Consider the following 13,337-nt stretch of genomic DNA (forward strand, 5'->3'; position numbering starts at 1 on the left):
CACATTGATGATACAATAGAGTCACACATCACAACAACACACACATTGATGATACAATAGAGTCACACATCATAATAACACACACATTGATGATACAATAGAGGCACACATCACCACAACAACACACACACACACACTGATGATACAATAGACTCACACATCACAACAACACACACTGATGATACAATAGAGTCACACATCACAACAACACACACACACTGATGATACAATAAAGTCACACATCACAACAACACACACACACTGATGATACAATAGAGTCACACATCACAACAACACACACATTGATGATACAATAGAGTCACACATCATAATAACACACACATTGATGATACAATAGAGGCACACATCACCACAACAACACACACACACACACTGATGATACAATAGACTCACACATCACAACAACACACACTGATGATACAATAGAGTCACACATCACAACAACACACACACACTGATGATACAATAAAGTCACACATCACAACAACACACACACACTGATGATACAATAGAGTCACACATCAGAACAACACACACACACTGATGATACAATATAGTCACACATCACAACAACACACATACACACTGATGATACAATAGAGTCACACATCATAACAACAGACACACACTGATGATACAATAGAGTCACACATCACAACAACACACACACACTGATGATACAATAGAGTCACACATCACAACAACACACACACTGATGATACAATAGAGTCACACATCACAACAACACTCACTGATGATACAATAGAGTCACACATCACAACAACACACACACACTGATGATACAATAGAGTCACACATCACAACAACACACACACTGATGATACAATAGAGTCATACATCACAACAACACACACACACACACTGATGATACAATAGAGTCACACATCACAACAACACACACACACTGATGATACAATAGAGTCACACTTCACAACAACACACACACACTGATGATACAATAGAGTCACGCATCACAACAACACACACACTGATGATACAATAGAGTCACACATCACAACAACACACACACTGATGATACAATAGAGTCATACATCACAACAACACACACACTGATGATACAATAGAGTCACACATCACAACAACACACACACACTGATGATACAATAGAGTCACACATCACAACAACACACACTGGTGATACAATAGAGTCACACATCACAACAACACACACACTGATGATACAATAGAGTCATACATCACAACAACACACACTGATGATACAATAGAGTCACACATCACCACAACAACACACACACTGATGATACAATAGAGTCACACATCACAACAACACACACACACTGATGATACAATAGAGTCACACATCACAACAACACACACACTGATGATACAATAGAGTCACACATCACAACAACACACACGCTTACTTAGACATACAACACAAAGACAAACTGGTGATCGTTCCTCATGTGCGCAGGTGTCGTGTTCATTGACGTCTTCAGGTGAAAGCGAACATGGAGCGAACGAAGGTTCCTGGTCCGTGTGTCTCGACCCGAACTACAGTCTGAGGCGTCGTATGGACGACAAACACTGCCGCGTCTACTCTTTTGGGTGAGTGTGCGACAAATGTTATAACTTGAAACACACACTCGACACACACTTGACTTGTGACTGACATGGTTTAGTTGAGAGTTGCTGTTGCCATGGATACCACAGCGGAGAATCAAAAGGAATTGAGAAAAGCGACCATTTTAAAAGATCAATCCTAACAAAATTGAGCATTTCTGTTATCCCTTGTGTCACTTCTGGGTCAAGGTGACCTGAAAACAAATGTGTTTGTGGTATCCCTTGTGTTTCCTCTGGGTCAAGGTGAACCAAAGGCCCGAAAACAAATGTGTTTGTGGTATCCCTTGGGTCACTTCTGGGTCAAGGTGACCTGAAAACAAATGTGTTTGTGGTATCCCTTGTGTTTCCTCTGGGTCAAGGTGAACCAAAGGCCCGAAAACAAATGTGTTTGTGGTATCCCTTGGGTCACTTCTGGGTCGAGGTGACCTGAAAACAAATGCGTTTGTGGTATCCCTTGTGCTGTCTCTGGGTCAAGGTGAACCAAAGGCTCGAAAAAAAATGTGTTTGTGGTATCCCTTGTGTCAATTCTGGGTCAAGGTGACCTGAAAACAAATGTGTTTGTGGTATCCTTGTGTCAATTCTGGGTCAAGGTAAACCAAAGGCCCGGAAACTAATCTGTTTGTGGTATCCCTTGTGTCGTCTCTGTGTCAACGGCCTGGCTTCCATAAATACATATGCAGTGGTGGAGGTCGTCCATATTGACCCAGAGACAACACAAAGGATACGACAAACACATTTGTTTTCAGGCCTTCGGGTCACCTTGACCCTGAGACGACACAAGGGTTAAATTGTATCCTTTCTAGTCCTCAAGCCACTGTGTACGTGTGGGATGTAGATAAAAATTCCACTTCAGCAGAATTTGAAACCTTCTCTGAATCAGTCTAAATCCTTCCCATCATGCTTCACAACACTCGTCCAGCCCCGGCGCGCCGGGAGGACGGCGCTGATTAACTGGGCTGCCGAGAGACGGTGCAGGTGCAACAACATCAAGGCCTCAGGGCTACAAACACGGCCCTTTTTTTTTTTCCCCCCGTGTCCTGGCATTCCTGCCTCTTCAGAGACGGGTCAGAGGTCACGCCTGATATCTTCTGGCTAATTGCTGCCGGTTCACTCATGCAGACACGTGAACGCAGAGATGAGCTGCAGTGTGTGTCCTTCACACACACGTCTGACCTGAATATCAAGTCGGGAAAATGTGACTCACACGTCCGATGTTTTTCAGGTCAGTGAAAACTGTTTGAAGCCTGCAGGACGAGCCTCGGTTTCTCTCCTCAACATCCACTCTTGGAGGTCTTGAATAAAAAAAAAAGACTTTTCAATCTGCTCCGATCCATCATGTGACCTGGATTCAAAACACTCATAACATCTACCAACACAAAGACGGTCGTTCACAACTTATTCCCAGAAACATGACTCTCTTGATAATCGACCATTTCATGCACACGGTACTTGTACTAATAAGTATCGTCTTTGATCTCCGTTTCCTTCGAGTGCTCACAGAAAATACCTGAAAACTTGGACAGAACTCAGGTTGAATCATAGACGCCCAGATGGTTTACTTTAAACTGAGTCTTTTTAGGAACCGATCCCATCATCTAGCTATTGTCGTCTGTCGTTCTAGCGACACTATCTTCAGAGTCCACTAGATGGTAGTGATGTGTCGATGAAGCCTCATGAAACAGTGTCATTATCTCCAGAGTCCACTAGATGGTAGTGATGTGTCGATGAAGCTTCATGAAACAGTGTCATTATCTTCAGAGTCCACTAGATGGTAGTGATGTGTCGATGAAGCCTCATGTAACAGTGTCATTATCTCCAGAGTCCACTAGATGGCAGTGATGTGTCGATGAAGCTTCATGAAACAGTGTCATTATCTTCAGAGTCCACTAGATGGCAGTGATGTGTAGATGAAGCTTCATGAAACAGTGTCATTATCTTCAGAGTCCACTAGATGGTAGTGATGTGTTAATGAAGCTTCGTGAAACAGTGTCATTATCTTCAGAGTCCACTAGATGGTAGTGATGTGTCGATGAAGCCTCATGAAACGGTGTCATTATCTTCAGAGTCCACTAGATGGCAGTGATGTGTTGATGAAGCTTCATGAAACAGTGTCATTATCTTCAGGGTCCACTAGATGGTAGTGATGTGTCGATGAAGCTTCATGAAACAGTGTCATTATCTTCAGAGTCCACTAGATGCCAGTGATGTGTCGATGAAGCTTCATGAAACAGTGTCATTATCTTCAGAGTCCACTAGATGGTAGTGATGTGTCGATGAAGCCTCATGAAACAGTGTCATTATCTTCAGAGTCCACTAGATGGCAGTGATGTGTCGATGAAGCTTCATGAAACAGTGTCATTATCTTCAGAGTCCACTAGATGGCAGTGATGTGTAGATGAAGCTTCATGAAACAGTGTCATTATCTTCAGAGTCCACTAGATGGCAGTGATGTGTCGATGAAGCCTCATGAAACAGTGTCATTATCTTCAGAGTCCACTAGATGGCAGTGATGTGTCGATGAAGCTTCATGAAACAGTGTCATTATCTTCAGAGTCCACTAGATGGTAGTGATGTGTTGATGAAGCTTCATGAAACAGTGTCATTATCTTCAGAGTCCACTAGATGGTAGTGATGTGTTGATGAAACTTCATGAAACAGTGTCATTATCTTCAGAGTCCACTAGATGGTGGTGATGTGTCGATGAAGCTTCATGAAACAGTGTCATTATCTTCAGGGTCCACTAGATGGTAGTGATGTGTCGATGAAGCTTCATGAAACAGTGTCATTATCTTCAGAGTCCACTAGATGGTAGTGATGTGTCGATGAAGCTTCATGAAACAGTGTCATTATCTTCAGAGTCCACTAGATGGTAGTGATGTGTCGATGAAGCTTCATGAAACAGTGTCATTATCTTCAGAGTCCACTAGATGGTAGTGATGTGTTGATGAAGCTTCATGAAACAGTGTCATTATCTTTAGAGTCCACTAGATGGTAGTGATGTGTTGATGAAGCTATATGAAACAGTGTCATTATCTTCAGAGTCCACTAGATGGTAGTGATGTGTCGATGAAGCTTCATGAAACAGTGTCATTATCTTCAGAGTCCACTAGATGGTAGTGATGTGTTGATGAAGCTTTGTGAAACAGTGTCATTATCTTCAGAGTCCACTAGATGGTAGTGATGTGTCGATGAAGCTTCATGAAACGGTGTCATTATCTCCAGAGTCCACTAGATGGCAGTGATGTGTTGATGAAGCTTCATGAAACAGTGTCATTATCTTCAGAGTCCACTAGATGGTAGTGATGTGTCGATGAAGCCTCATGAAACAGTGTCATTATCTTCAGAGTCCACTAGATGGCGTCTCTGCACTATTTGTTTTGAACAAGTGTTCTAAAGAAACATCATTTTAAAGTGATGACGCCACCTACTGACCTCTGAACAACATGAGAACCGTTTCATGAAGCTTCATCAACACATCACTACTAAATAGCCCATATTGGTAGAAGTAGCTAAACGTGCCAAACAGAAGGACAGAGTGAGGCGGGTTTTACTAAACATGTAACCAACTACCCGAGGAGACAAGACACACGTTTATCTCTGGTCGACTCCGGCAACTTCTGGAAGATTCTTTTCCCACTGAACTCAAAAGACGAGCGATCGATGCACGAGTCCGAGGGACGCGAAGATAAAACCCTGCAGTCAAGGTGGTGTCGCGTATTTAACTAATGTGCATATTTTGAAGAGATAAGATCCAGATCGGAGTAGAAATGAGGAAGGTTCGGAACCAAAATAGTTGCGCGTTTCTGGCCGTCCTGCCAACCCTTGCTTTTATAAAAACATATCAGTTCGATCTGGAAGATAACTACGGATCAAATCCAACACGGTGCAAAATCAAAAGGTTATCTACGATCATTGAATGTTGATGATTCAGGACCAACATCTTCACGGGTTCAGCCCGAAGAAGAACTCCAGAGGGAGGGACGTCTCTGGTCCAGCGGTATAAAAGCAAGCTCTTGCTTCAGAACTGCCGACTCACCAAACTACGAAGTAAAGATCTTCTTGCTCAGAACCTCATCCACGAAAACCGTTCCGTCACATGCCACCAGTTACGTTACACCCCCCCGGGATCTGAAACCTTCAAGTCAGGGGTGGGTCCAGGTTGTTGTTTCAACCGATCGTGAAGACGCATGTTGACCCATCAGGTGTCTTTGGAGTGGAATCAGTGGGTGGTCAGTCTGGTGCTGCTCGACCCGTTCCTTCATTGGGAATAGATAGTAATACCCTGTGACCCCCTCATACTCATACATGTCCCTAGAGTACCCACTGCACGAGAACCCCCCAGTATCTGGCATGTAAAGTGATTTGAGACCCCCAGCAACTCAGCAGCGACATAATCTAAGTATGGTTATATAATCTCTATTTATATAGCGCCTTTCTAGACCAGGGTCACAAAGCGCTTTGACAGCCATTCACACATACTGATGGGAGTAGGCTGTAGGCTGCACCACACGGCGCCGAATCTGCCCTCAGGAGCAATCAGGGTAAAGTGTCTTGCTCAGGGACACAACGACACAAGCTTGTCTGGAGCTGGGATTGAACCTGCAACCTTTTGGACTGCAGGCAACCACTCTACCATCTGAGCTATGACGCCCCTAATGGTTGATACCGACACGGTTACGAAGTGAAGAACTAACGAGGATCAAACCTTCTTTTCCAACGTCAGGTTGGGCATGAACGAGTGGGCGCTGGAGAGCAGCCTCTCCAGGGCGGGCTGTGAGGTCCACTGCTTCGACCCCGGTCTGAAGCAGCCTCACCTGCAGCAGGACGACATGTGGCTGCATCGCCTCGCCGTGGACTGGAGGGACCCCAACCCGGCTCTGGTCAGGAGGCAGCAAAGCAACACCAAGAAACTGGCCACCATCCTCAACGACTTCGGCCACAGAAAGGTAGGAGAACCAGAGCGACTTCACGCCTGAAACAAGGTAGGAGTCGGGGTTTGTCTGCATTGCAGCTGCTTTTTTTTGATGGACTAGTCCTTCATCCCAACATCAACCCCCCCCTAGATGTCTCCTACTTCCTGTTGCTTTTACAAACATCAGATTACACACAGAGATCTGAACACTTGTACCCCAAGACTGTTTAAAGGTCTCCCATCAAAAGCAGCTTAAAGGGTTAGTTCATCCAGAATTCACACTTCTTGGTCCAAAAAGACTCTTAAAAACATCCAAACACCTTCAAACTGCTCGACTGTAACGTCTTGGACTGAAGCTCCACATGAGGAGAATTGACCAGAAAAAAAATGAAATAAGATTTTATTTTAATCCTCAAGGTAACGACCCAAAGGCCAGAAAACAAACGTGTGGCCAAAATCCCGAGGACAGGGAGTAATATAGACCGAAGCCTGAGGCACTCGTGATATGCAAAACAAATAGACTCAGGGACTCATTCATTCCTCGGGCTATTCAATTGTACAATTCTGAGTTCGGGGGCAGGAGTGGAGTAAAAGTATCTGGATGTTATGTTCTACGTTAGTCTTTGTATCCTTTGTCTTTGTTGTTTTTCTTTGACCTATGTTCTTTATCTTTAGACTTAGATTGTGTCATCTTGTTCTTCCTCTTTATGTTCTTCTTCTTATTTTATTTTGATTTATTTTTTATTTTCTTTTGATAAAAAATTGCTGTATGTATTGGCATATTGGAAAAAAAGAATTTTCATGAATCAATAAAGTTTTACCTTACCTTATATTAACCAAGAGTACTTTGTCAGTGTGGACTGCTACAAACAAACTTAAAATATAGACTTATTTAAGTTTTGCAGAGGCTTCAACACAAGAGAGACGTTACAGTCGAGCAGTTTTGTGTTTTTGGATGAAGATGAAGAAACTGAGCCTGAGAAACCTGGGTGTTGTATTTGATAAAGACATGTCTCTTGTTCAACATTGAAGAAAACTGACCAGAAACTGTTTCCTTCAACTGAGAAAAATCTCTAAACTTAGGAAAATGTTGTCGGAACATGATCTGGATCTTATAATAATGTGTTTGTTTCTTCTTGCCTGGACTATTGCAACAGTTTGTCTTCATGTCTAAACAAGAAGGATGTGTCTCGCCTGCAGTTGGTTCAGAACTCTGCAGCGAGAATTCTGACCTGCTCAAGTAGGAGAACTCACATTTCAACGATCCTTAAAACTCTTCACTGGCTTCCAGTTTCTTTCGGGATCAACTTTAAAATTCTGGTTCTTACTTTCACATCTATTCATGGTCAGGCTCCTCCTTACATCACTGATCTGATCCAGACTTACACCCCAGCTCGGGCTCTGAGGTCTGTGGATCAGAATCTACTGATGGTTCCTGAACTTCCGGACCAGAGGAGAGAAATCCTTCCAGACTGTTGCTCCTAAGCCTTGGAACGATCTCTGTGTTTGATGATCTACTGACTCCTTCAAGAAACATCTGTGTTTGATGATCTACTGACTCCTTCAAGAAACATCTGTGTTTGATGATCTACTGACTCCTTCAAGAAACATCTGTGTTTGATGATCTACTGACTCCTTTAAGAAACATCTGTGTTTGATGATCTACTGACTCCTTCAAGAAAAATCTGTGTTTGATGATCTACTGACTCCTTTAAGAAACATCTGTGTTTGATGATCTACTGACTCCTTCAAGAAACATCTGTGTTTGATGATCTACTGACTCCTTCAAGAAACATCTGTGTTTGATGATCTACTGACTCCTTCAAGAAACATCTGTGTTTGATGATCTACTGACTCCTTCAAGAAACATCTGTGTTTGATGATCTATTGACTCCTTCAAGAAACATCTGTGTTTGATGATCTACTGACTCCTTTAAGAAACATCTGTGTTTGATGATCTACTGACTCCTTCAAGAAACATCTGTGTTTGATGATCTACTGACTCCTTCAAGAAACATCTGTGTTTGATGATCTACTGACTCCTTCAAGAAACATCTGTGTTTGATGATCTACTGACTCCTTCAAGAAACATCTGTGTTTGATGATCTACTGACTCCTTCAAGAAACATCTGTGTTTGATGATCTACTGACTCCTTCAAGAAACATCTGTGTTTGATGATCTACTGACTCCTTCAAGAAACATCTGTGTTTGATGATCTACTGACTCCTTCAAGAAACATCTGTGTTTGATGATCTACTGACTCCTTCAAGAAACATCTGTGTTTGATGATCTACTGACTCCTTCAAGAAACATCTGTGTTTGATGATCTACTGACTCCTTCAAGAAACATCTGTGTTTGATGATCTACTGACTCCTTCAAGAAACATCTGTGTTTGATGATCTACTGACTCCTTCAAGAAACATGTGTGTTTGATGATCTACTGACTCCTTCAAGAAACATCTGTGTTTGATGATCTACTGACTCCTTCAAGAAACATCTGTGTTTGATGATCTACTGACTCCTTCAAGAAACATGTGTGTTTGATGATCTACTGACTCCTTCAAGAAACATCTGTGTTTGATGATCTACTGACTCCTTCAAGAAACATCTGTGTTTGATGATCTACTGACTCCTTTAAGAAACATCTGTGTTTGATGATCTACTGACTCCTTCAAGAAACATCTGTGTTTGATGATCTACTGACTCCTTCAAGAAACATCTGTGTTTGATGATCTACTGACTCCTTCAAGAAACATCTGTGTTTGATGATCTACTGACTCCTTCAAGAAACATCTGTGTTTGATGATCTACTGACTCCTTCAAGAAACATCTGTGTTTGATGATCTACTGACTCCTTCAAGAAACATGTGTTTGATGATCTACTGACTCCTTTAAGAAACATCTGTGTTTGATGATCTACTGACTCCTTCAAGAAACATCTGTGTTTGATGATCTACTGACTCCTTCAAGAAACATCTGTGTTTGATGATCTACTGACTCCTTCAAGAAACATGTGTTTGATGATCTACTGACTCCTTTAAGAAACATCTGTGTTTGATGATCTACTGACTCCTTCAAGAAACATCTGTGTTTGATGATCTACTGACTCCTTCAAGAAACATCTGTGTTTGATGATCTACTGACTCCTTCAAGAAACATCTGTGTTTGATGATCTACTGACTCCTTCAAGAAACATCTGTGTTTGATGATCTACTGACTCCTTCAAGAAACATGTGTTTGATGATCTACTGACTCCTTTAAGAAACATCTGTGTTTGATGATCTACTGACTCCTTCAAGAAACATCTGTGTTTGATGATCTACTGACTCCTTCAAGAAACATCTGTGTTTGATGATCTACTGACTCCTTCAAGAAACATCTGTGTTTGATGATCTACTGACTCCTTCAAGAAACATCTCTGTGTTTGATGATCTACTGACTCCTTCAAGAAACATCTGTGTTTGATGATCTACTGACTCCTTCAAGAAACATCTGTGTTTGATGATCTACTGACTCCTTCAAGAAACATCTGTGTTTGATGATCTACTGACTCCTTCAAGAAACATCTGTGTTTGATGATCTACTGACTCCTTCAAGAAACATCTATGTTTGATGATCTACTGACTCCTTTAAGAAACATCTTAAGACGTTTCTATTTGTTCAGGCTTTTCCTTGAATTTCTGGAACTCCTGTGTTGTTCTCAGTATTATCTTGATCTTTAAAGTATGTACTTTTTTGAGTATTGTTTTGATTGTTTAAGCGCTTTGTGGCCCTGGTCTCGAAAAGCGCTATATAAATAAATATTACTTACTTACAACTGAGCTGCAGTCGCTACATTAAAATGAACAAACATGTTTGTCTAGAACTCTAAAAAGAACACTGAAGAGTCGAGGCGAGAGTAGAACAAATACTTCATTTCTTGAGGTGGAAAAAAAACGATGCTTCTCCGCTGCAGGTGGACGTCCTGAAGGCAGACCTGGAAAGTGCCGAGTGGAAGATTCTGGAGAACATGATCCTGGAGGGAGTCCTGGACTCGGTGGGTCAGCTGCTCCTGGAGCTGCACCTCCACTGGCCGGGGTTCGAGGTGGGCGGGGACGAGCCTTCCGTGGTGCGCTACTGGTTCAGCCTGCTGAAGGAGCTGGAGAGCGCCGGCTTCAAGCTCTTCCACGTCCACAGGGACCCGGAGAAGCCTCGGGTGTTCCTGCACCAGAGCGTGTTGAACGCCAGCAGCTCGTACACCTTGAGCTGGGTCAACACACGAGACTCTTCCTGGTGACTCTCCGGGTCACACCTGCTGCCACGGGTTCTACCTCAACATCTCTGGCCTCGCCTGACGCTCCGGCGGTAGAAAAGGAAAAACAAGAATCATAACAACAAAATAAAGGCGTTTATATCTTTAGTTGTGTGATTTTATTCATCATCATAATACTGTATACGTATATACTGTATATGAAACATAACTTGTGAATTAAAACGCAACAAAACATTTAAATAAAATGTAAATAAGTTAACTTGGTGCAGCAGTGCTAATGCTAATAGATGCTAAAATGTTAGCACAACGGTCATCATTTAAAAAGATGTTTTTTCTTGGTTTTCATTTATTTAAACGCCACAACGCAGTAACTATACGTACGATATTAACTTCATAGACATGTCACTTCTCTTCCGTCAGATGCTTTTGAACGTCGTTCATTTAATCGAAACGCAAACTGGAGAAAACGGGTCGATGTTCCTGACGTTTCTGAACAAAGCTCATCTCAAATGTCAGAAGCGTGGAAAGAAGGATTTTCTATTTTTGAATGATTTCGACTCTTTTGTCGGCTTCAAAGATTGACAGACGGTAGACAAGAAACGACGAGTGCACGTGAAGAGCGTTCATCCCCCTTTCTTTTCTTCAGCTCACATGAACTTGTCGACAGATGTTTAATTCCTTGTGAGATTAAAACAAATCTGAATTGAAGGAAACGATCTCAAGCCTGAGGATCAACCGTCGATTGTTCAGAATCAGAATCAGAATCCCTTTATTGTCCCGCGAGGGGAAATTCGTTTTAACAACAGCAAGAGCAATATACCAAAAAAAATAAAACACCCAGAAATAAAATATTAAAAAGAAAAGAAAAAATCTAAATAGAATAGAAAATAAATCTGCACTATATTATATATACAATCATATTTACAAAAATAACAAGAAAGGTGCAGTTAAATAGTTATCTTGGTGTGTTGTTATTGTGGAGTCTGATGGCAGCAGGGAGGAAGGACCTGCGGTACCTCTCCCTCACACACCTGGGATGGAGCATTCTATCACTGATGGAGCTCCTCAATGCCCTCAGTGTGTGCTGGAGAGGGTGAGATAAGTTCCTCCTCATGGAGGCCAGCTTGCTCCGTATCCTCCTCCCAGTCACTTCCTCCACAGGATCCAGGGGGCGCCCTAGGATGTAACCGGCCTTCTTGAATTTCTCGAACTCCTGTGTTGTTCTCAGTATTATCTTGATCTTTAAAGTATGTACTTTTTTGAGTATTGTTTTGATTGTTTAAGCGCTTTGTGACCCTGGTCTCGAAAAGCGCTATATAAATAAATATTACTTACTTACTTACTTACTTAATAAGGCTGTCCAGTTTAGCCCTATCCTTTGCTGTCATGCTGCTCCCCCAGCAGACCACACCGTTGAAGATGGCAGAGGCCACTACTGAGTCATAGAATGACTTCAGGAGTGGCCCCTGGACACCAAACGACCTCCGGAGCAGGTAGAGTCTACTCCGCTCTTTTTTATAAAGAGCAGCAGTGTTATCCACCCAGTCCAGGCGGTTGTTGAGGTGAACACCCAGGAACTTGTAAGACGTGACAATCTCAATGTCCTGTCCCTGGATGTTCAGTGGTGAGGGGGAGATGGAGGGACACCGCCGATAAATCCACAATCAACTCCTTAGTTTTGCTGGAGTTGATCTGGAGGTGGTTTTCCAGGCACCAGTCAACAAAGTCCTGGACAAGTCCCCGGTACGACCCATCATCCCCGTCCTTAATGAGGCCGACGATGGCGGAGTCGTCCGAGAACTTTTGCAGATGACTGGTGGGAGACAGGTGTTGGAAGTCTGCAGTGTACAGTGAAAAAAGGAACGGTGCCAACACTGTTCCCTGGGGGACCCCTACACTGCACAGTACAGTCTTCGAAACACCATCCCGGGTGAGGTGAGTGTCCGCTCCAGACAGCTCCAGCTTGTCCCTCAGGATGTTCGACCTGATGGTATTGAAAGCACTGCTTAGATCCAGGAAAAGGATCCTCACAGTGCTTCCAGGCGACTCCAGGTGAGAAAGTGCTCGGTGGAGAAGGAAGATGATGACACCTCCACGCCGATGTCAGGTTGGTAGGCAAACTGCAACGGATCCATGGAGGAGCAATTAGATTGTTCATTGAATAAATGATGCGAACCATTAAAATAAAAGACATATGTGATGATATATATGGACACGCGTGTTTGTATGTACATGTTAAACAAGAGTAAAGAAGAGTGGGCTTCTGTTTTCATTTAACCATCTTGGAACGTTCAGTATTACAAAGTGAAACATATCAATGACGACAAATAACAGATTTTAGTTCTTACCTTAAAGTTCTGGTCAGTCTTACTTCTTTGTTTCTTCTCGTCTGGACTATTGCAACAGTTTGTTTTCATGTCTAAACAAGAAGGATCTTCTCGTCTGCAGTTGATTCAGAACTCTGAGCTGCTCTAGTAGAAGAACTCACATTTCTCCGATCCTTAAAAAACGTTTCTATTTGTTC

The 13,337-nt window shown here is 42.5% G+C and overlaps 1 protein-coding gene across 1 annotated transcript in view; it reads left to right on the forward strand.

Annotated features, from left to right (window-relative positions):
- Positions 1 to 10,952, forward strand: part of mettl24 (methyltransferase like 24) — a 35,009-nt gene extending 24,057 nt beyond the window's left edge. The window contains exons 3-5 of the mRNA XM_087805066.1: positions 1,499 to 1,632; positions 6,371 to 6,593; positions 10,517 to 10,952. Of these exons, the coding sequence (XP_087661192.1) occupies positions 1,499 to 1,632; positions 6,371 to 6,593; positions 10,517 to 10,837 (678 nt within the window). The 3' untranslated portion in view covers positions 10,838 to 10,952. The remainder of the gene's footprint in view (positions 1 to 1,498; positions 1,633 to 6,370; positions 6,594 to 10,516) is intronic.
- Positions 10,953 to 13,337: the final 2,385 nt, after the last annotated feature.

Source organism: Callionymus lyra, chromosome 13 (assembly GCF_982586985.1).
Source record: "Callionymus lyra chromosome 13, fCalLyr1.hap1.1, whole genome shotgun sequence".
NCBI lineage: Eukaryota > Metazoa > Chordata > Actinopteri > Syngnathiformes > Callionymidae > Callionymus > Callionymus lyra.